We start from the raw sequence: 27,533 nt of genomic DNA, 5'->3' as shown, positions 1-27,533 counted from the left end.
AGAAAATAAATGGAAGGGAAGTCAGCAGGCTTTCACACGTCTTCACTGCCCTCGCTCAGCCTGAGCCTTTTCTGTCCCTGCCGTTTCTGAGATTCGGACAAACTGTTTCATGGAATGGTAGGAACAGTAATATTTTGCTATTATCTGTGTGATGAGCAACCTTTATCTTTGCTGTTATAAACTCAGGTTAAATGAAAGCAAAAATCAAGAAAAGACAATTTTTAAATTTTTTTCCTGGAGAAAGTGAAAGTTGTTTAGCCGTGACTGTGCGTTTAAGGCTGCGGTTATACATATTATATGCTAATGTAATGGACCCGCAGATGACAGGCATATATCAGGTCCTTGTTTCAAAGCTGTCTCTGGGGGCTTTGATCATTATATGCCGCTACCTCACAAGTTGCAATGCAAGAATATTAACGCATTCTTCTTCATTTTCAATGCAAAAGGGTGCATTAGTGTGATCTTCCCTGGCAGGGTCATCTGACGCATTAATCTCGTCTCTAATCTTACTCATGTCCACATACACAAATCGCTCGCTGGAATGAAATGGTGTTTGGGTTAGCTGGCTAAGCAGAGCGGCTGGGAGGAGGTTAAAAGCTTGAGCTCTGCTGACACTTGAGCTGGTGGTGCGGGAGGAATACAGCACTCCGGTTACAGCAGCTCATCAGTTGCTAACCCTCCGACTTTGCTGGCCCGGTCATTCTGCAACAGCAAAATAGTATTTAGTGATCTGATTGCTCTCAGCTTGCTCTCGCTAGGGATCTGTCTGTTGAAGTCAAACTGCAGGGCAGGATGTCTTGTGTTAGCTTTAACCAGTTACGGAGAATAGGGTGGCAGTGCAGGAACCAGCAAGTTTGCAGATGACACCAAGCTGAGTGGTGCAGCTGATGTCCCTGAGGGACGGGAGGCCACCCAGAGGGACCTGGACAGGCTGGAGAGGCGGGCCTGTGGGAACCTCATGGGGTTCAACAAGGACAAGTGCAGGGTCCTGAACTTGGGTCGGGGCAATCCCTGGTGTCAGTACAGGCTGGGGGATGAAGGGATTGAGAGCAGCCCTGAGGAGAAGGACTTGGGATACTGGTGGATGAAAAGCTGGACATGAGCCGGCAATGTGCTCTCGCAGCCCAGAAGGCCAGCCGTACCCTGGGCTGCATCAAAAGCAGCGTGGCCAGCAGGGCGAGGGAGGGGATTCTGCCCCTCTGCTCTGCTCTGGTGAGACCCCACCTGGAGCCCTGCATCCAGCTCTGGGGTCCTCAGCACAGGAAGGACATGGACCTGCTGGAGCGGGGACAGAAGAGGCCACAAAAATGATCAGAGAGCTGGAGCACCTCTGCTGTGAGGAAAGGCTGAGAGAGCTGGGGTTGTTCAGCCTGGAGAAGAGAAGGCTGCGGGGAGGCCTTATTGCGGCCTTTCAGTACTTAAAGGGGGCTTATAAGAAAGATGGGGACAGACTTTTTAGCAGGGCCTGTAGCAATAGGACAAGGGGTAATGGTTTTAAACTAAAAGAGGGTAGATTCAGACTGGATATAAGGAAGACATTTTTTACAATGAGGGTGGTGAAACACTGGCACAGGTTGCCCAGAGAGGTGGTAGATGCCCCATCCTTGGAAACATTCAAGGTCAGGTTAGATGGGGCTCTGAGCAACCTGATCTAGTTGTAGATGTCCCTGCCCATTGCAGGGGGGATGGACTAGATGGCCTTTAAAGGTCCCTTCCATCCCAAAGCATTCTGTGATTCGATGAATACAAGCTTCACAACCTACCCAGAGCTACACTGCACTGAGCTCTGGGCGGGTGGGATCACACCCAACTTGCCAGCCATGCAAGGAAACTTCAGTATACCAGCTCAGTGCCAGTTGCATTCATAGACTGCAGAGTAGACTTAGACTTAGACTGGCCTAAGAAGAAAAACTTGAGCTGCCTGTTGGAGTGAGAACATGTCCCAAGAGTGGCTCAGCCATTGGCAGGAAAGTAGCCAAAATTCAGGCATCAGCTCTTGTGGCAGGTTGGAGAGTGAGATGGGAGAGGTGAGATTTTAACAAAACATCAGCTCTATGGACTCCACTGCCAAGCACATAAAATAAGCAAAATAAAATGTCTTGGTATACCAGCAAAAAAGCCCCATCCATTTTAAAATACATTCAAAGGTAGAACAGGCTAATGAGAAAGAGCAAAGTAAGTCTGCGGGAAGAGTGTGGTGAGTGCGTGGAAACTTCTCTGTAACAGCCTGCAGAAAAACTAAATGCAGAAAGCTGCCAAACACAGTATACACAGAGAGATCTTAAGAAACCAAAGACTCAGTAAAATAAAGAGAAAAATCCCAGTGGAGCTTCCTGGCTAGCTCCACCAGGTGACTCTGCCTCACAAAGGACAGTGCAATTTTATTTTTCTTAGATGATGCATATTTCTACTGATAATGCTTTGGGACAGCGTTGAAGAAGTTATCATTATGTGCTGTTTGCTTCTTGCCGATGTAGAAAAGTGCTGTAGTCCAGGATGTTTAGCCTGCCTGTGGTTAAATTGATATGCTATGGAGTTGAGAAGAAAGTTTGAACCCATTTTTGCTGTATGAAAAGCTTCAGGCTGAAAAGTTGGGAGATTACTGATCCAGCAGTTTTCTTGAATGTAGAAAGTGCAAGCTGTCACGGTGACTGTAGTGATAGGCACCTGGTGCCTTGTCTACTTACAGTCCCTAAAAGCAAGGTGCTAAGGAATTTATACAGGGTGCAGGCACTGATTTTCCATTACTCCGCATGCGAAATTTCTGAAGTGATGTTGGTAAATCAGTACCTGTAGGTAAACTAGTGCATTGCCTTCCCAATGCGTCAATGCCAGTGCAGTAGGGGACAGACAGTGTTGCCTGTCTGCTTTTGCAAGCCTTCGATTGTAGATGATCAGGGCGAGTCCCCTCTCCATGCCAGGCCAGCGCCGGCGCGTGCTCTCCACCGGCCCCTCGCCTGCGCCCTGCTTTTGTGGGCAGGATTCGCAGATCTGCAGCCCAGAAGGGAGCAGTGATGTGTTCTGCTCCAGCCCCATCCCAGGGCCCTCTGGCAGTGCTCAGGCTATGCTTTCACTTACGTACTGCCTTGACAAATACAAGTCTAAATGCAGGTGGTGTGTGAATTGCTACCATGTGCCTTATCTCTTTTGTTAAAGAGGGCAATATTTGCTGTTGTTTACCATCTTTCTGGTTTCACCTCAGTCAAAGCATCCATTGAAGTTTTCCTAATTTACCCTAGCAGAAATAATTTTAGAATCAGGCTCTATGTATTTATTTCAGTATTTTTTTCAAGACTATATGCTATGGAGTATCTTTCAGACCCTCGCCCCTCAACAAAATGCTAAAACCTAAACTTTTTATCAGTTATGCTATTTATATTCTGAATGTCACTTAATGTAGCCAACAGAGAAGGACAGATAGTTTCTGTATTGATTGTATTTTTTGGCATTCTTACTTTATGGCAGTGGTGTAGTATGAGGGTTACAGAATTCAGAAAGAGGTGTACTTACAGTCAGCTTTTTGATGGGATGTAGTTTTAATGAAAAGTGTCTTTTTACCAACCCATCCTTTACAAAGAACAGCTACATTCCTTTCACCAAGGAATATGTTTGTTGCCTGATTGAGATCTAGTCTAAAAAGAAAGAAAAATGTTGTGTTAGTTTATTTCTTCCTTCAGCTGCATGAAAAAAGCACTGGAATATTTCTTTGCATTTAACAATAACTTTTTATTACTTTAACATTGCAAATTTTCTGTGCTCTGGAAATTCTGTTTATGACTGAGAATGGCGGGGTGAATATCATCATAGATGATTAACTTTAAAAGGGAGTTATTTTGATGCAGAGTATTTAATTGTGTTTCTGAAGCCAAGCACCTATTTGACTTGGATCCTAATGAGGAAAAGCACCTACTAGAAAGATACAACAACATCCTGCTGCTGTAGATGGGGCCAAGGCTGCTCTGAGCTCAAATGACTGCATTGAAGAACCAGAGATGCTCGTCGTCAAAAGTTTGAATGATTTTGTGCGTAAAACCACTCCAAAAGGAAGAGCAAAGAGAGGGAAATGATGCTTTTAACAACGCATTTTTGTCCTCCGTAGGTTACTGGACCAGGCAATTTTTTCTCTTCCTATTGTCCTGGTGGATTTCAATGAGCTAGGGAGGAGAAAGGCTCAAAATGCACTGTGGAATCTAACTTTTATGTGTGTTATTTGCTTGCTTGTTTAACTAGGGACAAGGGGCCCTGTCTGAGAGACTAAGGAGCTTTAGCATGCAGGATCTCTCGACGATTCGCGGAGACAGCAGCAGCACTGTTCCTCCTTCGGTCACTGTACGAACAAGTAGCAAACAGAGCCAGCCAAAAACATCCAGAAGTGCATCGGAAGGCACTGGCAGCTCAGGTAAGTGCCAGTGTTATTTTCAGTGTTGTGTTGTCTGAAATATCAGGCAGCTGGATGAAGTCATGCAGTTGGCAGGAATATATAGAAACAGACATTGCAGGCAGCACATACCAGAATTCACAGGACACAGGCAGTCTGTTGAGTCTCTTGGCACTTAAGAGAGAAAACAGTATCATCATTTGATGGTTACTATTCCTGGCTGGTACCAAGGACTGGACTTGAGCATGGGAGGGAGCCAGCATCCGTCCTTGCAACTTGAGCTGAAGAGTTGGGCTCTGGGCTGGGGGCTGCAAGCTGTGGTGGGTTTTCAATGAGAGGGGCTAATGGAAGTGCAAAAAGGGGAGATAAGAATGCACAGTAGTGGGCAAGAGTCATTATTGTCATCAAAGCCCCCATATGGTGGTACAGCCTCTCTCTCTTATGTCATCTAAACATAAATGCGAGTTCTAATGGATATCTGGTTTGAATTAGGCCCACTTGTGTTGCTTCTAAACTGTACAGTAGCTGTTACAACACCTGACAGTTGTAGTTCCAGAACTTTATCACTGATGAAGCTTACTGAGAAATAAAACCCATATAAAGCACTCCTAGAAGCGGAGACCAAGATCTGACAGCTGTTTACGATATGAAGGATGTCTGCATAAGCACTGTTGTGGAAAACAAGTCTCTCTGAAGGGCAATGGTTTGTTCTCAAATTCTGAAAGAACAAAGGGAAGAAACATCATGGTGGGAATAAGATCCATTCCTGAGCATTTAGTTACAAAAAATTGTTTCAAGCTTGGTTAAAGAAATCTTTGTAAGCCCAGATCCAAACCATTTAATTGGAGATAGCTTTGCAGATTAGATCTCAAAAATTGAGACATGGAGGGTTATCCCAAGCAGGGGGTTCCAGATGGCTTCTGGGATTCCCAAACACCACCAAAGATCATGCAACTCGACTGCTCTGATGAGAAGCCACAGAAAGTTGCAGGTGTGTTGCACTTGGTGGCTTGTGAAACACATGCTGGCAAGTTTGCAATTTAGCAGTTTCAGCTTGTGTGTGTTGAGGTCTGTGCGAACATTCACTGTGTTTCAAGCCTGTGTAGGTGGCTACTCCTTCTAGTTTGCTTTAGTTTTGGAATGTATTAGAAATGTCTTGTCTTGTCCTTCCTAAAGAGCATCCTTCAAAGCCTTTTATAAATTCTGAGAATTATAGCTCACAGACTTCTCTGTTTAGCTTTTTTTTAACATAATCTGTTGAATAAATTCTCTTTACAGGTAAAGTGAAATAGCTAATGTTGGTGCACAGTGGTTTTATTATGATGTTTATGTAAGGTCTTGTATACACGTCTCTTGAAGTAATTCATCTGAAAGTAAAGTGTTCACACATGGAATATAAAACTCTTATTCCAAAAAAAAAATAAAAATTCACACATCATTTAGACCAAAATAACAAATGGCACAAATAAAACATAATTTAGTTATCTTAATTCCATGTTGTATAGAGCAGCCTTTGTAGTTTTGTAATTAAGGCAGCGATCTCAGCTCACCTGGCCACAAACCCCCGTCTTAACACACAGAAGGTTTTGATTCTGATCTGGTTTCATTTCAATACTGTACAAGGATCTCTCAAAATGAATCTCTGGAAAATTGAATTGTTCATAAACTTTTCAAACTGAGCCTAGTGTTTATCACAAATTTTTGGATCCGAGTAATTTAAGATTTTGTTTTTAATTCTTCTTTTAATAAAAAACCTACAAATTTGCAAAATAGTTTAGGTTGGAAAAGACCTCTAAGAGCATCGAGTCCAACCATAAACCTAACACTGCCAAGTCCACCACTAAACCATGTCCCTAAGCACCATGTCTACCCTTCTTTTAAATACCTTTTAATCAGGTTAAGTGAAAGAAGTGGTCCTGGTCTCTCCAGTCCTTGTGCTGTTTTGTGTCGGCACAATTATATATGTAGTCAGAACGTCTAGAGGGGCGAATTGATCAGAGTCATAACTATCGCGTGTGCGTGTGTGTATGGAAGGGTGTGATCTATCAGCCAGACTGTATCACATCCTGAGGGCCATATTCGGGGTGAAACGACACTGTTCTAGGCACACCAAGCCCAGACATGGTCCCATCACTCCACCTTCCATATTCGTTTAGTTGGAGTGCTCCATATATATGCTCTGTCTATATATAATATATACATATATGAGTATGAGCGTGAGCAGTCACTACCGAACAGCTGACACACAGCTCTTTATCCTGTCCCAAAGCCCTTAGTTAACACAAATGTCCATGTCAGCAGTCCCCGCTGTCTCACAGAAACATTAGACTTCTCTTTATATTCCTGCTTTAGAGATAATAGGACTTAGTCTGACATCAGAGGGAGTCAGCAAAAATACCCCGGACAGTCTGTTTGACATGAGGATGACTCAGCCAAAGACCTCACCTTTCTTGTAAAAGGTCTTTCTAACCAGCTGTTAGAAAGCCTGACAGCAGTAGCTGGGATACACGAAACGACTTCAAGAACATTAAAAGAGAGCCTGGCTGGGGCTGCAAACGTTGTACCCTTGCTCTGAGTAGAAATCCTGCTTTAAGGAGACTTTTAGGGAAGGCTTGAAGGAAGAGGTCTGCAGAAGAAGCAGTGTGGCGGTTAGGAGGCAAGACTGTGAGTTAGGACACGTGAATTCACACGCCGCTTTATTGCAAAATACTGGTGTGACCTGGAGCAGCGTACCTTTGTTCTCAGCGTGCCTGTAACAGAAAAAATTGGACTTCCCATGCCCAGGTCCTGAAAGCCATATGTGGTAGAAGATGCTCGTGTATTTTAAGGTCAATACCTTAGAAGATTTCTTATGTGGCTTTCCTGTACACCTTACTTCAGTGATTATAACATGTAAAATACCCGTGGAAAAGTCTCGTCTGTGCATTGATCCCAGTTTTGCAAGAAGGTTTCTGCGTGTAGTAACAGCGCTCTATCTTGCTACTACCCCGAGAAGTTTCTGGACAACTGAAATGTCCCTTTTTATGCTTTCCCTTCCTTTATTCTGTCCTTTGTTTCCCAGACCAAGCATCTGAGAAGCTGCATGTGGGTGTGCTGGGATCTTGATGCCTTGCTGGTCTGGGTGCCACTCTTACAGCCCTTCTTCTGCCGTTTGTTCATTCAGGTGCTTCCACTCCCACACATTTCCCTACATCCTCCTTCCATACCAACCTGTTGCCATCCTCTGCAAGTGCAGCTTTCAAAGTCACTGCCTGAATTTACAAATGATCAGTAACTGTGGCAGGCACAGGAACCTGAAGCGTTATTTTGACTGGATGTGTTGAGGAGTGCTGCTGCACGTGGGGTTTGCCTGAGGAAGGGGGCATTGCTAGGCCACAGCCAGCCTTACCAGTGGAAAAGCCAAGCGCTGCTGTAGCACTTGTAACCCCTTTCGCTTCGGGACCGGCATCCCCATGCCTGGGAGTGTGCGTGAGCATCACTCAGTCCTACGGGGGTCACAGTCTTTGATGAAGGAGTACACGCGCAGCTTGCCTGTGGGAGTGCTCTTATAGCTCCCTTTATTTCTCTCATACGGCTGTCAGGGATGTGCAAAGGCTGAAAAATTAGTTTTGCATCTAGCACAAGGTCTTAATTTTCTCAACAGGAGAGACAGCCACGTCAAAGAGAGAATTGCAGTGTTATGATAACGAGATGTCAGGTGCTACCCTCAGGTGATGGAACAGCCTAGCTATGGTCACTCAAGCTGTCCAGTAGTAAAGAGCTGTGGACTCGGGAAGAAATCCTGAGTTTGATCCAGGTTCAAAATACTTTCTTGTACTATTTTTGAGGGATTATTTTTAACTCAGATCCACCTTACTGGAAGCCTCCAAATAACTGTTTTGGGAGACCTTCGGGGAGATATGTTTTGAGATCAAGAGACCAGGAACAGGAAGCTCCTCAAGCCAGCTTTGCTACTGAACAAATGGTGCATGGAAGCGCACCCTCGCTTACAACAGTGAGGCAAAGACAAGAGGTGGCTCTTTAGGTTGAGGTTACAGGAGTTTAGATGGGTCCCAGTCCCTGAGCAATGAAAACACAGCCAGATCTGGTGTGGAACTTGGTGTTGCTCAGTTCCAATCCTGTTGTGTGACTGTGTTTAAGAGCAGATATGATATCTGAGAGAAAGCGATTTGGAAAGACAGGGAGGTGGAGAGAGGTCTGTTGTCTTCCCTGCACAGGTGAGACTGCTGAAACTCAGGTTTGTTGGTTTGAAACGCCCCAGTCCCCCTGTGAGCACCAGGAGCGGTTCAGGTTCTGGTTTCACAGCTCTTGGGCATGTTTCCAAGCCTACTGAAACCCATGAAAAGACTCTCCTGACACCGGTGGGCTTTGGCTGTGGCCAAAAGCTGGCTGCAGGACCACGCTATACTCAGGCTACATTAAATAACCACTCAGCTTGTTTCATTTCCATTGTTGTTATTTTTATAGTGTGACTGGTGCTGGTTAGATGGATTTGCGACACTCTGAATCCCCTCTTGACACAAAGCACCGTGTGAAGAGCTTGGCATTTAGTTAGTAACGACCACATGCAGACACAGCGAAAGTTTATTTTTGCCTGCTGAAGAGTGTCTTATGAGGCCAAGAAATAGAATATGCAAGAGCTGCCTTTGAGACAAGGGGAATTACTCCTTCTTTTCCTCTACTTTTTGCTGTCTTTGCTGCCTTTCAGTGGTGCCCGCTATACGTCAAGCGGTCCTGCTCGTGCCGATGGCCTTCCGCAGGAGCGGGACTGCTCAGCGTACAGCGGGCTCCAGGTGCTCCGGGTGTATTCACACCCATCCCACAGAAAGACCCTTCTCCTCCTCCTCGCACCCAGTCAAAAGCCACATGCAGGTGACACAAAGGGGCAAAGGCTGCTTTTGCCATGATTTGTGTGTGGCTGCCGCCCCCACACACAGCACATTACGTGAGGCATCGCCATGGCTCCTGTGAAGCACGTGCACACCTTCCTTTGACACATGCCGAGGAGACACGATGATTGCCCTTCCTCCACTTAGCAGGCCCACCACCTGTCCTCTTTATCTGATCTTTTGCTTTGCTCTTAGTTCAGCGTTTCTCGATTTAGTGTCCTGGCACCCTGATGATAGCCTGTGATATTTTAGCCTTGATGCATGTTCCAACCTGTTCTTCTTCCACAGACAGAACTGCCTCTTCCCTTTTGGAAATGTAAATGTCGTGTGGCTACTCATCATTATGGAAAAATGAAAGCTCCAGAACAACATTTCCAAATACTTTTCAAGGCAGTCCTGTTGTTCTGGCAAATGTCCAGTAGCAATCCACATACAGATGTGTCTATATTAACAGTGGGGGGCTTTTGCACTTCTTAACCTTACAGTATTGCCTTAAAAGCATCCTGGACAGTGCAGATAAAACTTGTTCCCTTGCGATGGCTGGTGAGTGACAGATGTGACTTGAGGAATGGGATACTGGCCACTGTGGCACATAGCTCAATCCCAGAGCTGATGCAAACATGTCTTACAGTTGCTGATGTCAGTGGAGACCTCCAGTGTGGGCTGGGCACTGGAGGCCGGCCTTGCTTTTGGGTGAGTCAGTGGGACGTATTTCAGCAGCAGGAGACTTGTGTTGCATCACGGGACGGTCAGTGTCCAGAGCTGATGCTGTCTGGCCCAGAGGATCACGTATTACGGAGCCACCCTCTGTATTGCCCAGACCGAGTGTCCTTTCTGCTGAAGCTTACTCCAGGCAGAGATCATTTCAGCTGGAATGATTTCAAAGCAGAAATGTGCAGTGTGCTTTCTGATACTCGCCACTCCTCTGTGCACGAGAGAGTCAAGGCTGTTTCTCGGTTTTGCACTTAAGCGCTGAAGGCTTTGCAAGGAAGGAACAAAGGTGGGGAAATACCAGCATTCAGGATATGTCTGGGTGGTTCAGTCCCCACCAACCAGAAAAACTCCAAAAAGATGTGAGAACAACCCATAGTTGTATGAGCTCTCAGAGAATAAACCTTCATAAAACTGTGACCAGCTACCTTCTGTGTAAAATCAGAGGCTCAACCCACAGCAGATCTCTTGAGGTTGGTTTAGACTCATCTCTTTTATACAAAGGCCATGGTTTCACAGCAGCATCCAGCCAATGTGAGCCAGCACTCCCGTTGAAAGGGTGTGACCCAGCTGCTTGCTTCTGCCCCATACTGTCCTTTCCTTTCCACATGTTTAAATCTTATTTATATATGCTGACCCCAGCCAGGGAGCTGTTTCAAGTTAAATGCTGTTCCTTGCTTCCAGGTTGCTCTTGACCTGGGTCAGATCCTGAAGCCAGTAGAGAGCAGCAGCACAGACATCAAGCAATAGGAGAAGGAAGGTGGAGGCCAGAGCGTGAGGGGCAATGGGACCTCTGCTTTCAGCAGCAGCACTGGTTTATGCTGGTTTAAAATGACTGTGAAACTATGGGAGAACTTTCAGTGTCTACAGTGCAGGATAATCATGACCAAAGAAATCATGCAGAGCTCAAACCTTTTTTTTCTCCAAAAGCTTTTTTTATCTGGAGTCATTGATGCCACTGTGAGGATTAAATTGGAAGGCTCAAACTGGAAATTATTTCTAGGCTTTTCGCTGGAACACAAGCTATCCACAAGATGAGGCTGTAAAGGTCACGCTTTTATGAACAGCTGTGAATCACTTTCATTTGCACGAAGGGCGCAATGCAATTCCCTTGGTTGCTTTCATTCTTATGGCAATTCCACCAAAACATAATTCCTGCAGGACTCCTCAGCACGTCGCTGATTTAGGAAGCTCAGGGATCTGTGGATAGTTTTCCTTCAGAAGCTGTGTGAATGGCTGCACCAGTGCTTGTAGCAGTCTAAATCTACTGAAAAAAGTCCAGGCATGTAGCGCTACAAGTCCCAGTATTGCACCCGGTGTTCATTATCATCCAGCCTTTTGCACTGTGTTACTCATCGCTTATCCAGGCTCCCAGGCCCCTCTAGTCAGGAGTTATTTCTGTTTAGTGATCTGAGAACAGAGCCAGGGAGCTGTACGTAATCCCAGCCTTAACACCCATTAGGCACATAGCCTGGGGGGAGGCAGGTTCCTGAGTCTGTGCTCCCTGCTGCTGAATAGAGACGATCTCTTAATGCACATGGGGGCCGTCAAGTCCACCTCAGGATGACACCGAGTGCTTTCTGAGAGATAGCTTAGCCTGATGAGTTCCTAACGCTCAGCTCCTCTTTCAGTGTGCACGTGTTGCTCGGTATGCCGACTCCTCAGAGGTGAGTGCTGGATTTCCTGCGCCCCGATACCCACGCATCCCTTTCGGGCATGGCTGCGTTCCCCAGCCTGGCTTGCTCCTGCCGCTCCTATTCACTGGGTTTCCTAACACCAGGGGAACAAACCAAGGGAAGGCCAGGCTGCGAGTGAGTTTGTGAGCCGTGTGTGTCCTGATGGCAAGTATTGCCGTGCTTCTCACCGTACTGACCTGTGTTACCCAAGGCTGGGGAGTGTTTCTCTGGAGAAAAACCTCAGTCCTTTCTGTTCTAGAGGATGTACCACTGTTCTTGCTGCACTGGTGTAACTCCTGCCCCGCATCCCCCAGCGCTAGTGTAAAACCACAGGGAAACCAGCAAGAGCAAACCTTCCTCAGTCCCTGTTTTGCTGTGTTCCCTAAGGATTGGCACGTGTTTCTCTGTTGGTGGCAAGGACACTTGTGTTTGGGAAGAGCAGGGTAAATAACAAAGCCCAGTAGCAGACCCCGATACAATGAAATAGGGTTGAACAGACTCTCCCGCCTTCAGTCTGTGCTAGAGCCATTTTTGAAAAATGTCCCACTGTCCCCAGTGCTGCTCGTGTTTACAAACTTAGGAGCGTAGTGACCGGTTTAGCTGCCGGTGCTCTTTTCAATGCTGGCCCAGTTAACTTGGTTGCTAAGAGCCGAGCCCTGTCACTTGTGCATTTTGTCCCAGTGGCAGATGAAAGGAGAGGGAGGCCTCTGATTTGGGCATGCCGGAGGATGGGGCTGCCAAGCAGCTTGTCTAGGGAGAAAGAAGAAATCCAGACTGGCAGCGTCTCATGTTGGTGGAAGCAAAAGACCTTTGTAACTCCTTTACTTCTCGTCTCATGTGCTTTTTGTTTATTTTGCACACTGTAATCATCCTGGGGATGGCAGCAGCGGGACTGAAGGATTGCAGTGCTGCCACCGTGCTGCAGCCATCGCTGCTGGCTCATGTCACCTCCAGAGTACCAGGCTGCGCCTTCCCACTGCCTTGAGCCCCATGTGCCGTGCAGCCCTGTGCAGCATCAGTGTTTGGAGGCTGGTGATCCCAGCCTGGCACTGTCTCCTCGCACACTGCGTAGGTGGCAAACCAACCCTCATATTTGGTTTGTCACCCTCCCTGTTGTCCTTTGCACTAGCACGTTTGGGGTGAGGGTGCCACTGTGCAGGAGAATGAAGGCTGTTTAAGGTGGTACCTGTTTAAGCAATCATGAAACGCTTGTATTCACAGTGCATTTTATTAGCACCCTTCTAATTTTAGCCTAAACCGATTTTATGGATTTGACTTCAAAGAGTTATTTATAAAAAGAATCACTGAATTCTTAAGTGCTTAATACTCGTGAGTTAATCTCGGGAAAGTCATTTAATGATGCTAAAGCAGTAATCAGTCCAATATGTTTACAAATTGGGCCCAAAGTCATGTTGATCTGCTTTAAATTGCGTGCCCTGTCTTTCAGATTGGCTTGTCTCACTGTTTTTCCCCCCTGGCATAATCCAGTCCCTTAGACCGTGTCAATAGGGATATGCTGAGGCTCTATCTCAGGGAGGGTTCATTCTGTCTCCACAGGCTGCCCTTTCTCTGTCTCCAAGGCAATAGATGCATTAATGCGCTCTCAGACAACGGCCTGCCGTTTAAAATGCTCCTTTGTAAGGGCAGCTTTGGTAGCTTAGAGAGCTGACTACGTAATGTGAACACATTTTCTCAACACCACAAAAAGCAGGGAGAAGAAAGAAGCTAAGTTTGTTTAGCTAGGACTACGTCGTCCTAAACCGTTGGCACTCGTCTTTCCTTGGTGCAAACTTTTGTGTAGCCAGTTTCAGAGTACAATCATTAACAGTACTCATCTCCAAGGAGTTTATAATCTACATGGGCAGATAGTCAAGCCTTACCTCAAACAGGAGCATTAAGGGCTGGTTTAGAGCCATGATGCAGCCTTTTTGGCAGGAGCACTTGCCTTAATGCTCTTGCAGGTGAAACTCAATTTTTTCTCTCGCTGGCTGACTCATAGAAACCCCCACAGCTTTTAGGAGAGCACAGGCTGGTGGGAGCAAAAGTCTGCCCAGCCTGCTCCCTAGGTGATATCCCGAGAGAAGCACCGGACAAGATAAAAAGTAGTTTGGGCCAAAACATGGTGGCTTCACGCATGCCCGCAGGTGCCGTGGGAGCGTGCATTTATGCAGACTGAAGACCAGGCTGAGTGCAGCGTCAGCTCCCCCTGCACCGGAGCAGAACCGTCACTGTCAGCGGTGGGGGGCTCCGGCCGCTGAAGCTGTTTGCTTCACAGAAGAGCTCTTCCCTGGCCCAGTTGCCTCACTCCAGCTGGCCTCACGGTCTGCCCATGACAAAGCCTTGACACAACTCAGGACATTCATCCTCCTTTGCTCTGGGCAGCTTCACTGAATAGGAGCATGTTCCACTGTATATACTGCAGCGTGTCTTCTTGACAGCTTCTGTGTCAGCTCTTCTTGCTCTTGTTCAGTGGCAGCCCTTTGCTGGCAAAACTCCTTCCAGGTCTTTACACAAGTTTGTGATTTATCGCTTCTATATTCACGACCCGTGGAAAGTCAGGCTGCAGCGTTAAAGAACAAGGGTACAATTGCGTAAGAGCTCTTTTTCCCCTTTGGGAAGGACGGAGTGAAAATCTCCAGGGATATCTGTTTGTCTTTTGGCAGTGCCTGGTAAATGCATAAATGTGTTAAACAAGCTTGCTTGGAACTGGCATTTAAGAAGTAACAAATATTATGTTTGGTGGTGTTCTCTCAACTAACATCTCTTAGGTGCTGTGGCATGGTTGAGACAGAGGAACAACTTTAATCCTTGCAGAGAATAAATATATCTAGCAGATACTGAAGAATCAGCGGTGTACCAGGAGAACTGTTGCGGCTGCATGTATTTGAAGGGGCGTTTAATACTAAAATGCTGATCAGGAGCCTTAGGCAATGTAAGAAATGTGCAAGGAGATTAGTGATGAATGGGGCTGGTTTTTGAGTGTGCAGTGCAGGGCTGTGCTCCATAGTGGCGACCGATACAGTAACGTACGCCTTAAAAACTACAGCTCGGGACTGACTGACAGTCAGCCGAGCCAACGCGTTCAGTCAGCCATCCACAAGGTGTTGCAGTATAAAGCCAGCTCCGGGAGTTTTTCCAATAAAATAATGTTGGATCTCTTCCTACACATGGTTGTCACTCTGAAGACAAGGTGACAGATGACACACAATCAGCAGTACAGCTCAGCGAGGACCTTAATGGGGTATTCACTTAATTGTGTTTTAACCAAATCACCTTATTGGTATATTAGATGTATCCAACCCCTTCTTTGCGGTATGCTACAAATTGTACATGAGATTATTACAGTGGAAAGTACTCTTAAAAAACGAATTGACTTTGCATCACGGGGGCTGTTCATATATCTCTGAACCAATTCAGTTAAATGGTATAAGTGGTTTCATTTTTGTTCTTAGCCAGTTTTGCTTCCAGCTCTTGTGCTGGGGATTTAGAGATTTTTTTTTAATCTTTCTGTCATTGAGCTTAAAGAACAAATGACACCTTTCCATTGCTCTAGGCGTTTTGTTCCTTAAAACTTCCCTTTATTAAATGTTGAATCAATATTTGACAGGGATGATCTGCATCGCTTTGCAACACTACCTCTGAATGGCAATTTGGGAGTTTCTCTGGGTATTTAAAGATACTTCCATAGTTATTTTGGTTATTTCAGGGAAGGAAACATTTTCATAGAAAATCAGCAGATTCTTTAAGTACATTTGCATTTTAGCAACAGAAAATGAAAACATTCATTGTTGTTTAATAAACTCCAGTTGAACCACAGATATTATGAAAGCGAAAATGAAGATGTCTGTGCTCTGAAACAATGTTCCTTCCTCCTCTACACCCGAATGTTTTCCCCTAACAGTTTATTCTTTCCTTTTCTCTATGTAAATATTATGGGACTCTGATGTAAGTGTTACAGATTGCATGAGTTTTCTTCTGAGGTGTTTGGAATAGACTCGCACTTACCAACTTAATCATTTGTGGGATGTGTTTTCATTAACGGATGACTTTGTTGATGTGATTCGACTTGTTTGCTTTGGTTGCACTTGACTTCAGCTTTGGAAAAGATGTCTGCCTCTGTTTTGTGGCTCCTGGGCAGTGTGTGCTGGTGGAGTTGGCTGCTCCTAACTTCTTGGTTTGGCAATGAAAACTGTTGGGGAACTACATGACTTGGGTCAATGTCTTTTGGAAATGATGGCAAATTTATCTTTGTTGCAGGGAAAAGAAGCTGATCGCCATCGTATAATAAATATCTGCTCTCTTGCTCTTATTAAGTGGTGTGCAGACCTCCTTATATGAATTATCCCCTGGAAAGGCTTAGCTCTGGAGCGACTTTGTCTTCCATTACAATAATACAATACCTTGCTCCTGGTTTGTGTAGTCTGTGACTGTGGTTTTCCCCATTGCTCCCGAAGAATTACAGTGACGGGAGAAAAAAGCATTGCCTGGGAAAATAAGGGGGGTCCAGCTTCTCTCAAAGGTATTGAGGTGCCTGATGCCCACTGTAACTGGATTTAAGTGTCCACATTTTTCAGAGGATCTAGACCAAAGTCCTTTGCTCCTCTGTAATTAGAGTGGGCCAGGCAGGCCCTGACCTCTGTTGTACTCATGAAAATCCATAGGAGTTACTCTGGATTTAAACAGCAGCATAGATCAGAGCCTGAATCAAAGCAATTGCTGAAAAAACAGCCTGCTACTGAATCCCATTTGTAGCTGTAGAGAGTTTTGCAAGTGAGATTTTTTGGCCCATGTAGAATCACAGAGATTAAAGATGACAACGATCTGGCCCTACGTTCCCTTGTCCCTGCTGGGTTGTTCCCTGTGGTGTATTTAATAGCTTAGATCCCAACCCTGTCTACTTTAACTTGGAATATGCCCAGGGCTTCCCACACAACGCATTGGTTGTATCGGTTCCCTTTGAAGGAATTAGGATAGGATGATAGGAACTGGAATTAAGGGGTCCCTTTCCTTAGGCTGTTTACAGTCAGATTCTGTCTCGCCTTAGTGAAGCGAGGAGTGTAATCTGGTCTGGATACCGAAAAGATGTTGGCAAGAGGCAGCAGCAACTTTAGCCCTGGCACACCAGCCCATTCCCCATTTCTGCAGCGATTCTGCCCCTCCACGCAAAGGTGCGGAGCCACAAATATAAGAGGTGGGGACACCCGAAACACAGCTCGCTCTGAGATGGGGAGTGAGAGTCTCCCAAAGACGAGAGAGCCAGGGGAGACGTCTGGGGTATGGTCCACGCTTTCACACAGCCACCTACTGGCTGTGACACAGCCCCTGGGGCTGTCAGCTGCTCCCCTGGAGCAGTGCGCGCTGCTGGCTCTGCCACTTTGGGGACATCTGATAGCGGCCTGAGGCCCCACAGCCTCAGATCATAAAAACGGCTCTTAGAAACACACAGGAGGAGGTCACCCGAGGCCAAGTACTGTCCTCGAGAAGCCTGTGCCAGCCCGGACAACATGTTTTGCTCCTCAGTCTTCACCTTCTCCAGAAACAAACCTTGGTGTCCCAGAACCCATCCATTCACTTTAAGCCTCCATCTCCTTTCCCACTAATTCCTCACATGTGTGCTTATTTTTCTGGTTAATCCCCTGCTTTACATTTTCTCCTGCAGAGGACTCCCTCTCTTGATGTGGGAAAACGAGGTTTTTATCCTGTCATCACTCTATTCACAAAAAAACCCCAACTTCAGAGTTGGCACTCGCACAGCAGCAACCCTTTGGCGATGAGTTGAATTGCCTCCAGTCCCACAAGAGCGCTATGCTTCCACAAACATGGCACAAAGTCTGGCACCCCAGCTCAGTACGAGGTTGGGATTGCCCACAATACAGATGTCCTTCCCAAGGCAGGATGGGCACGGAATCCTCCCTTCTCGCTCCAGGTCTTAAGAAAAGGGCCCTGTGTATTCAAGATCTGCTCTCAATGGTCAGGAATGTAGTGGAAAGGCCTGGGATAGACCCAGTTCTTGCCTTTTCCAGTTCAGTGAGGCTGAAGCAAAACTGGTTCTCATTTGGCTGGTTTTTATTCACAATGAGATGGAGCAGGGGAGAAGAGGGCCTCAGCCCAATCTCCAGTGGACTTTACAGACCTCTCTGCTGCGGGGGTCAAAGCAGTGTGTGCCAGCTTGGAGGCTGAGCTCTCCTCTTGATCTTCATTGAAGCAGCTCCAGGACATGGATGTGATGCTCAGGCTGATGGGGAGAATGGAGGAGCCTGCAGGGGCTGTGCCTCTGCTGTGCCTGTCACGGGGACAGGCGATGCAGGTGGCAGAGCTGCCTGGATATCCTTTTTGCCGAGCACCCAATTCAAGAGAGAATAATATCGGAGAAAGCAACATACGCTAGAAAAGCATGGGATTCTCGGGAGTGTTATCAGGGCTGACAGTTCCTTCTGTCTCCTTTTGCAGTGGAGCAGTTGGCTGTAGGAGGAAGGGAGCAGGGCACATCTGCCTAATCCTGTATGCTCGCAGCTTCAGCAGCCAGCGTCTCCACAGTCTGGTCACTGAATGCTCTGATTCTGGTTGCCCAACGTCCCTCCGTCCTGTTTCTTTTGAAGTCCTCTTTTTCCCGGGCAAAGCCGTTGTCTCCTCGCAGCAGCACGTGGCTGGTTGGGCCAGCCTGCAGTCCACGTCTGAGGGACCTCTGGGGAAGAGGGCAGCTGGGAGCAGTCATATGGATTGGTCTTGGGGACAGTACTTAGCCTCCAGGCTGCAGATGTGGGCATGTTCGGTTCTGGCTTTGCTCAAGCTCTGAACAAACAGCATTAAAACCAAACTTGACTCCATTTTTCATTGGCTGAGAGAGGCGCAAGGACCAACTCCCACATCAAAGATGACGTAAGCTAGGCTCCTCCAGAATATCTTGCTTCTCAAGTGGAAGGATAAAATAGTAATTAAAATAAAATGTTCCTGGACTGATTTTCCATGTGGTCTAGAGAACATTTAATTCTCACCACAGTGTAGCCTTAACACCGCAGTCACATATAGAAAAAAAACAATTCAGCATTATCCTGTGCCTCTCTGCAACGTGCCCATCAGCATTTTCAGTACAGCCGGGAAAAAGTCAACTTCCAGCTCTTCCTGGAAACCCGCGATGGTGTCTTCCAGCCTGCCCATGCAAACGGTGATAAAGGGGTAGAAACACGGGGTCAGTGCCCAGAGGACAGCGTGCACCGCTCTCTCGAGCAGCAGTTGCATCCTGTAGGCTGAACGCGGGGGCTGAGCGCCTTTTGCTGCTGACTTGAATTTGGCACTGGAGAGAGCCCCAGTGGCCTGCTCGGGACTTGCACTGCTGCTGTAGCCAAATCGCTTCCCCCCACCTGAAAGAGCTGTTGGAGAATTCAGTTCTTTCGTGCTTTAAGGATCTAAATGGATTAATAAGTATTAGACGTTTAAGAATCCTCATTGGTTTTAGTCTTTGGTCCAGCAGAGTCTTACAGTCAGGCTGAGACAAGAAGCACAGAGCATTATTTCTTTGTATGTTTATACAACAGTTTAAGTATAGGGCCAGTAATTGTGGTTAATGCTATCTAAACAGTGAACGCTTCCACTCCTGACATGTTTCAGAATGAAAAAAGCCGAACTATCAGTCAAACAAAGAAAGCTCCAGCCCTGCTGATAAGAAACTGTGGAGAGGCAGAAAGCTTGGTCACCCTGGATGTCCTTTGCTGTACCTCTTGCTTCAGACTGGCCATTAAAAATACCATCTCACTTCGCTGTCTGGATTTAAGGCAGCAAATGGATTGTGTTGTGCAACAAGACCAGTCCCACAAAGATCTTGCCATAAGTTACAAGGTTAAGAACCACCAAGCAGGCGTTAATGGTCTGTAGTCATGAGGCCATAACCATCGGTGGAGTTAATGCTCCATAGGATTTACTCCAGGGTGACAGAAGAGAGACTTTTCCCCGCTCTGGTCTTGCAACAACGCACCCACTTGCCGAGGGTCCATTCAATGCCTGTTGAAGCTTTCGGTTAACTTCAGTGCATCTCAGACTGGGTGCTTGGCTTAAGCTCTCTCAGCTTCAAGCGAGTTAGTGCTGCCGCGCTTCATATTTCTGCATCCCAGGCAGCTCTCTCCGTGCTGTCCAGAGGGCTTCAGCACTCATTTGGTGTCTTAGAATCATAGAATCGTTAAGGTTGGAAAAGACCCTTAAGATCATCAAGTCCAACCGTTAACCTAGCACTGCCAAGTCCACCACTAAACCATGTCCTCGAGCACCACGTCTCCCCGGCTTTTAAATACCTCCAGGGATGCGGACTCAACCCCTGCCCTGGGCAGCCTGTGCCAGGGCCTGACTGCCCTTTTGGTGAAGAAGGTTTTCCTAATATCCAACCTAAACTTTCCCTGGCGCAGCTTAAGGCCGTTTCCTCTTGTCCTGTCACTTGTTACTAGGGAGAAGAGACCGACACCCACCTCGCTACAACCTCCTTTCAGGCAGTTGTAAAGAGCAACAAGTGTCTTCTAGAGGACACTCCTTCTGTAAGCAGTAGCTGCAGGAACTATGGATGGAATCAGCAATACGAGAAATCAGCTATTTTATTTATCCCTGAACCAAACAAAAAAAATCTCTTTCTAGAGTCAACCTCCAGAACATCAGAGGCTGTGAATTTAGTCTCAATTCTATGTAAAATAATCCAAATAGAGCTTATAATGGCTTCATAAACAAGAGCCTTTTGGTTTCTAACCCCACAGCTGCTATTACTAGAGTGTGATGTGTGAACCTTCCCTCTGTTAATCCCTGGAAGATGCATGGCTTTGCAGTGATGTGGCATTTGGCAGAGTGTGAATCAAACCATCACTGATTTCCTCATCCTTTGTCTTCACGTTTAGACTGTAAATGGCCGTGTTAAATAGGTGTGGACAATAAGTATGAAAAGCCACCTGAGGCAAACTGTGAAACAAAAGACTCTGTGTTCTCAGATGATGAAGAGAACGATTCATTGGATTGTGCATCCATGAACAAAAGGCCCAAAAAGAAGGATCAACCCCTTGAGGTACTTCCATATTGTCAAGGCTCCTCCTTCTGTGACATTCCTTGAATCTTCAACTGAATGAACATCTCTCTTTGGTGTAAAAACACTGAGTCCAAACAATACATTCCTGGTCTTTCAAGGGTGGGTCTCGCTATGGGTTTGCTCACTTTTCTGCATGTGTGAGTTTCCTGAAAGAAGTCCGAATTAGTGCCTGTGGAGATAATAGTTATACGGGGCTTCAGAGTTGGATCTGAATTGCAAAACTTGTCTCTAGCTCTAAACCGTGTGCTAATGTGGAGGTATTTGGGTGAGAGGATTTGGATATCAACTGCTAGTTGATTTTCCTGTCTGTAGAGGAAAATATATTCTCACCCACAAAGCAGGATAGTTAGGGTGAGAACAGCCAGCACCCACAGCCAGAGCCCTCAGTTCAGAGCCCAGTCCCTCTCGGGTGAGTTTGCACCTAGCCAAAGCCTACCGAAACCAGTGGCAGTTCTTCCTTCAGGACTTCAGTAGGTTTTTGAATAGGGCACTGTATTAACAAGTATGCTTTAAGTTGCTTCATGGAAACCAAAGAACTAAAGGAGACGCAGATCTCACACTGTGGTTTGCCAAAAGCAGTTTTAGCAACATTTTGTGGTGGAGGAAATAAAACCTCCATGGGGGATGCTGTAGGCAAAGACTCCTTCCAGATCTGGGCAGGGGGGATGGAGCCACAGCCAGCAGCTCTCAGATCCGAGCCGGGAGATCTCCGCCGTGGGGGAGCTGGGTTTGCTCCACCCTCCACTTGGCCCAGTGTGAGGGAGCTGGAGCAGTGTGGTTTGGTAAGCAGTGGTGTGACCTTGTGGTGGGTCATCCGACCTCCGGGAGGATCTCACCAAAAGCTCGGCTGCTCTGTTGTTACCATGGAAAGGTGAAGCCTCCATAGCTGCTCTCAAAGCTGTCAAGTGGCGTCCCAGAGGAGGCAGAGCTATTCCTTCCTGATTTAAAGAGTCTTTACTGTGCAGTTAACGGCTGCTTTGCTTTAAGAGCCATCTGGCTTCCCAAATTGCAGCCTTCTCCCAAGCTGCAGGAGATACCGCTGTAGTTGTCAGGCTGTGTCCCCAGGCTCCTCGGTCTACAGATAGCGACTGAGCCAGCAGGTATGGAGTCTGGGGTGCCGTGGGATCCCTGCCTGTTGTACACAGTAGCTTTCTTCCTCAGCTTTTCCCCTCCAGCTGTGCCTTTCTGGATGCAGCCATCCCGTCCAGCTCTGTCGTGCTTTTGGGGATTCACAGTGGGGACTTGGGGTAAAATTTCAGGCTTGGAAGAGGGGGTGGGGTGTTGGATTAATCCCATCTCTGCAAAGAACTACCTTGGTTTATGGGCAAGCTGGAAGAGACGGAGATTTAGATGGAGTCTAAACAAAACCTTGCTGCACTGCAGTTCCTTATCTGTATGAATATTTATACCTTGCTGCATCACAGGAATGTGGAAACACAGCATGATCTTGGGTTGGAAAGTCCTATAAAATAGAAATGACAAAGTACTCACTCATGAATGGTAAGACCCTGTTGTAGTCTTACAGGCAAATAGGTTGATGCTGTTAAAGAAAATATAGCTTTGGCTATTTATGTAAATGGAGTAGAAGAGCTTGCAGTGTTACATGATGCTATGACAGGCCTCCACACTGAGAATTTGTGCTCTTCCACATCATCTGGTAACCATTTCTTTTTGTGAAGCTCGCAAGACACAATGCTATGCCAAAGCTCTTCTGAGAGAAGTATGCACTGCAGATGAGGTTTGGGGTTTTTTGTTTGTTTGCTTGCTAGTCTTAACTAATTTCTGTCTCAGTCTGGAGAACGGGGTTACTCACAGTAAACCAATTTCATGGAGTTGGTCTGGCTCCTCCTGGGCATTCAGGGCTCCTTTTTAAAGCTCTCTGCATCAGCTGACTGCAAGGCAGAATTGCAATAGTTGGCTTCTAAAATAATTTCAATGGATTATGTCTGGCCTGTCTCCAAAGCAAGGGGCTGAGCTTTTAAAAGAGCTCTTCTGCCTTGTGAGAATTAACAGGCCCAGTGTGTTTCAGCTTGGGGACCCCTTCAGCTTTGCAGTGAGATGTACCCTCAGCGGGGCCGTGGCTGGGTTGGACAGTGCGGGGTGGGCTGGGAGACACCAGAGCTGGCTTTCTGCCACCAGTTTGCTCTCTTGATCCGAGAGCTGCTGTAAATGGTACCAGTTTGTCCCGGCTCCTTCGACTGTGATGTTATTAGCAATCTTCAGCCACGCCTCTAACCAAGCGCCAGAGGGGAAGGTGTTGGTGTAACCTGGGTAGAGGACTACAAGGGGTTTCTTAAAGGGGTGAGTCTTCAGCTGGTCATTCATTAATGATCTTCAGGGCCAAGATCTGCTTCTTCATTACTTCATGCCTGGAACGGGATCATTGTCACAGAGGTGGGTGAGTTTTAAGAAAAGAAAAAACATTTCCTATTATGCTACTGAAGTTTTCTCTTGCTTTTCTGCAGGCACCGCCTAGGACCCTTAGACCTCGCTTCAGGAAGAAAAGTACCTCGTCCTCTGCCACTGAAACAATGTGAGTGCAATGAGCCAATAGCACCAAGATCCACAGAATGTCTCTCTTCTGCCTTAAAGAGCTACTCGTTAATAATGTAGGAAACAGCAGTGGGATGGATGTGCTTTGATGTACAGCATTGTAGACATGGCCTTTCTCTCTCCTCTCTCTGTATCCTTCTGTTACACGCTTCTCGCGTTTGTCCGTGACGTGGGTAGGACGGTCTGGCAGACACCTGCAGGTTAAGAGTCCTTGTTTCGTTTGCAGCGTGTATGCCCGCTCACGCTAATCCTATAAGGCTGGACATTTACAATTGTCATTTGTGTCTGCATCGCTCTAGCTCTGTGAATGCACAGCGGAAACAAAAATAATCAGTTACTCATGATGATACATTGACAGTGTATTTATTTATGGCTTTATCACTAATGAAGTGGACTTGCAGAAGCCATGGATTTCTCTTTCCTCCCTTCCTCCTCAAGGCTGTGAATGATGTAACAAATGTCAAAGTACTTGGACGGCACAACATGTCCAAGATTCATTAGCGATAGCTGAGCTGCAACTCTGTTTCTCTTTCTGCAAGTAAATCACCTGTATTCTGAGAAAACCATTGTGCTAAAACCCATAAAGACAGAACCACTTACAGAGGACGAGGAAGAGACGTGCAAGAGAAAACAAATGGTTTCAACGATGTAATGAAGGGGGAGTCTTAATTTTGATCAGCCTGAGCCAGGAGAGTATTGTGTGGAAAACGATGGTGGCTAGAAGAACTAGATCGTGCCGCTCGCAGCCAATGTTCTACTGCCAGTTTTAAAGCACGAGCAAACCAGGCTTGTACTAGCTGCAGCGACGGAAGTTAGAATCACGTTAGTGATGCACTTCCAGGGTGAAAATTCACCTTTCTGCCCTGCCTGCAGCAGCGTCGGTCCCAGCGCTCTGCTTTCCTGGTGAGGTGCTGCTCTTTTACTGGCACGAGCAGAGCGGGGCGCTGGGTCTGAGCTGCTTTTTGAAGCCTGGAGTTTCGCCTGTAGCATGGAGTTTGGTTAGAACCACAAGAACCAGATGGAGGGGTGTATTTGTATCCATATATAAATGAGAAATATAAAAGAAGAGGAAGACGTGGTAGGGTTTGTGTATTTGTGCTTCAAGTTGGTGTCTCTTGTAAGTGTTGAGCATGTGAGATTCACGCATCAGTTAATTACGTGGCCCTTTGTGTTTGCTCTTGGACCTGTCACATAGACTAGAACAACATTTAGCATTACGTAGAACGTCCCATCACTAATGGATCAGTACACAGGCTTGATGATGAACAGTACTGTTAATTTAGTTCAGGTGCAGCAGGCCAGGATGCCAATAGCCGGCTGGAGTCTATCAATCAGGCTCAGAGATAAATCTGAAGTGGCCTTGGAAACCTTTTCTCTGCCGGGTGTGCATCGATCTCCCAGCTCTCCCTGTCTGACGGATCCTGAGGTTTCCCCCCGAGCTTCCTACATACGTGGGGAAGAGAGAAGTAAATGATGCGCACGCACAAATGTTGATCTGACCTGGCTGGGGAGTGGAAAAAGCAAGCAGGTATTTCCTGTGTCTGCCACAATATTCGGCCTCATTACCCGACAATTTTATTTCCTTTACGTGTGCTAATTCAATCATATTTTGCAATGGGTAAGAAGGAAAAAGCCTTCAGAAAGTAAACGGAAAAAACAAACAACAAACCTGTCTAAATAGCAGTTACAGAAGAGTCAGTCCTTGGAAGATACTCAGCAAAAGCTTTGAGGAGCTAAGCTTGTGCGTTTTATTTTTAAGCAGCTTTGGAGTTTATTTGATTTCTTTTGGCAAACATTAAAAAGAAATAGAAAAACTGCCTGCAGTGTTAGCAGAAAATAAAACCCTGTTGCAAGCAAACTATGTTTCCCTGCTATGCAATGGGCTGCCATAAGATAAAAAAGAAGCTGACAAGTTTGCACTCAATTATGCCAAAAAAACCCAACAACATAGAGCTACATAACATCTGACGACTTCTGTTCTCAGACACGCTGTATTAACATGGATTCTCACTAAAATTATTAAATGTGCGTCTAATCTGCTGTTTTACTGTACACTTGACTGTTTAGCATTTCTTAAGTGCTGAGGTGAAATTGTTGACAAGGGAGTTGCCTTATATCTCTCAAAACATTCACTGTATAAATGAGAAAAATAAACCTTTTCGTATCTCTGGCAAAAATGTATTAATTTATCAACTGAGCTGTATATTTGTGTATAGATAGACAAGAAATGTGAATGCCTAACTGCGTACACTTCGTGCTGTAGTGTGCTGTATACAGAAGAGAACTGTCATTTGCTTTTGATCCCTCATCCTCCGCACACAGGTTGTTTACAGTCTGTCCTTTCCCTTTGGCCGCTTGCATTCACGCAGAATAAACGCCAGCCGTGAAGTCTTTCCTTGCAGTTTTTCTCTTGAGCCTCCTGCCGAGGAACCAACCCGGTTCAGCCGGTCGCCGTCCTGCGCTGATGCTGACCCCTCCTGGCAAACGGGAGTTTGCAGGACTTGAGCCAAGGGAGGATGGATGGATGGTGGCTTCTTAGTGTGTGCCCATGGCCAGCAAGTCTCAGCTTCCTCCCAGCTCGGGCTCTCAGGGGGCAAGCCGGCTAACCGCTGGCAGATTACTCCTCCTAAAAGCAAACAATCTTTCAGGCGATGGTTTAAAATAGCAACAAGTCTGGCTTAAGTAAGAAAAACCCGGTTTTAGGGGCCTTTCAGGCAGCTGGCCTCTATGGCCTCCTGCCTTCGCAGAGACGGGCTGGGGAGCGTAACGCTGGAGGGAAGGGGCCAGCCCTGGAGAACGCAGCCTTTAACCAGCACAAGGCTGCAGCGAAACACCCGTTGTTGTAAGCCAGCAAAATTGAGGCTGAGGGGAAGGAAACTGCAGCTGCAGGTGGTCCCTGGGAGACAGGCCTGTGAATTGCCTCACCCAGGTGCCGTAAAGTCACCTCGGTTACGAAGAGAATAAGCTCGAGCAGGTCAGCGCGGCCCTCCGTGCCTCCTTTCTTGTCGCAGGGGCCGGTGCCAGCGCAGTGACAGCGGTCGCCAATTGCTGAATCAGGATGACATCAAGTATAGACAAGACAGACTTCACGTGCATCACTGTCACCTTGGAGTTAATCCCCCGCTGATCTAAATTGCCTAAGTGCAAACCCAGCACAGAAGGAAAGGCGAATCGGGTTATTTATCCCTCACGAGAGGGAGAAAGCTGCTGGGAGAGATTCGCTGCTCCCTAGCCTCGCGTAAACAACCTGCTGCCTCTGACGGCTCTCTGAAGCGTTCTCACGCAGCGACGAAACCCTTGTACTCGTGACCCAGCGCTCGTTAATCGCAGTCTGCTCTTTCGCCGTTTGTTTCGGGTACCCGTTTTGCATCTAGCACCATCTCTGAAACAGCAGAGAACACTTCGTTGGGATTTGCGTTTAGACAAACTGTTTAAGGATCATAATCGTGCCCTTCATGTGATTTCTTTCCTGTGATCGGTAGAAAAGGTCTGTGATGAAATGGTACACTTAACGCCTCGCAAGGACGGCCGTTACAACAGTATTCCAAAGGTCGATGTTTTGCTGGTTTTGTTATACTGCTTGATACACATCTTGAATAAAGTCTTAATCTTTTCTTTAAAAAAAAAAAAAAAAAGAAAGAAAAAAAAAGAAGAAAACATCTTTAGTCTGTTCAATGTATCTGGCAGGCCAGAATGATTACTTTGATCGCTGTATTATTTTTATCTCAATTCTGGCTGACTGTATATAGATGTATTCACTAAATGCTGCATGTCCTTCAGAACTTCTTTCTGTATTACGAACTGGAAAAAAAAAAAAAAAAAATACAGCTACTGAACACTCTGAGTAACTAGTGAATTCATTGAAACGCTACGGCCTTGGACAGCAAAGCATCCCTTGCTATACAGGTGGCTCTGGAGCCGATAACCAGGCACTGTCTGCTTAATAACGGGGTAGTTATTACTGAAGCTACTACTAGGAGCAACTGCTTTTCGTACGCTTGCTGGAGTATCAGCTTTGTAGAGAAAACCTCCGATGTAGCCCTTAGCGAAACCAGACACGAGTCGCATTGTACACCCCAAAGGGACCCTGTAATAAATCCTCGGCTTTGTTCCATATATACATGTGATCAGAGATGTGCATTAGGCTTAAAGAAAGAACAAAAGGTAGAATTAGGCTTAAAGGAAGAATAAAAACAAGAAAATACTCGGAATTGACTGCTTGAGGATGTAGCGTAGGAGCCAAAGAATACATTCTACTACTCCAAAAC

At 46.4% G+C, this 27,533-nt stretch overlaps 1 protein-coding gene across 1 annotated transcript in view; it reads left to right on the top strand.

The window, feature by feature from the left end:
• The window catches only part of REEP1 (receptor accessory protein 1), a 72,628-nt gene extending 45,561 nt beyond the window's left edge, over positions 1–27,067 (top strand). Inside the window, exons 7-10 of the mRNA XM_082316496.1 lie at positions 4,231–4,399; positions 11,610–11,645; positions 20,552–20,691; positions 23,178–27,067. Coding sequence (XP_082172622.1) covers positions 4,231–4,399; positions 11,610–11,645; positions 20,552–20,691; positions 23,178–23,249 — 417 coding nt within the window. The 3' untranslated portion in view covers positions 23,250–27,067. The remainder of the gene's footprint in view (positions 1–4,230; positions 4,400–11,609; positions 11,646–20,551; positions 20,692–23,177) is intronic.
• Positions 27,068–27,533: the final 466 nt, after the last annotated feature.

The sequence above is a fragment of the Platalea leucorodia genome (assembly GCF_965183815.1).
Source record: "Platalea leucorodia genome assembly, chromosome: 6".
NCBI lineage: Eukaryota > Metazoa > Chordata > Aves > Pelecaniformes > Threskiornithidae > Platalea > Platalea leucorodia.
The sequence above is the reverse complement of the archived record's forward strand: the minus strand, read 5'-3'. Positions and strand labels throughout refer to the sequence as shown.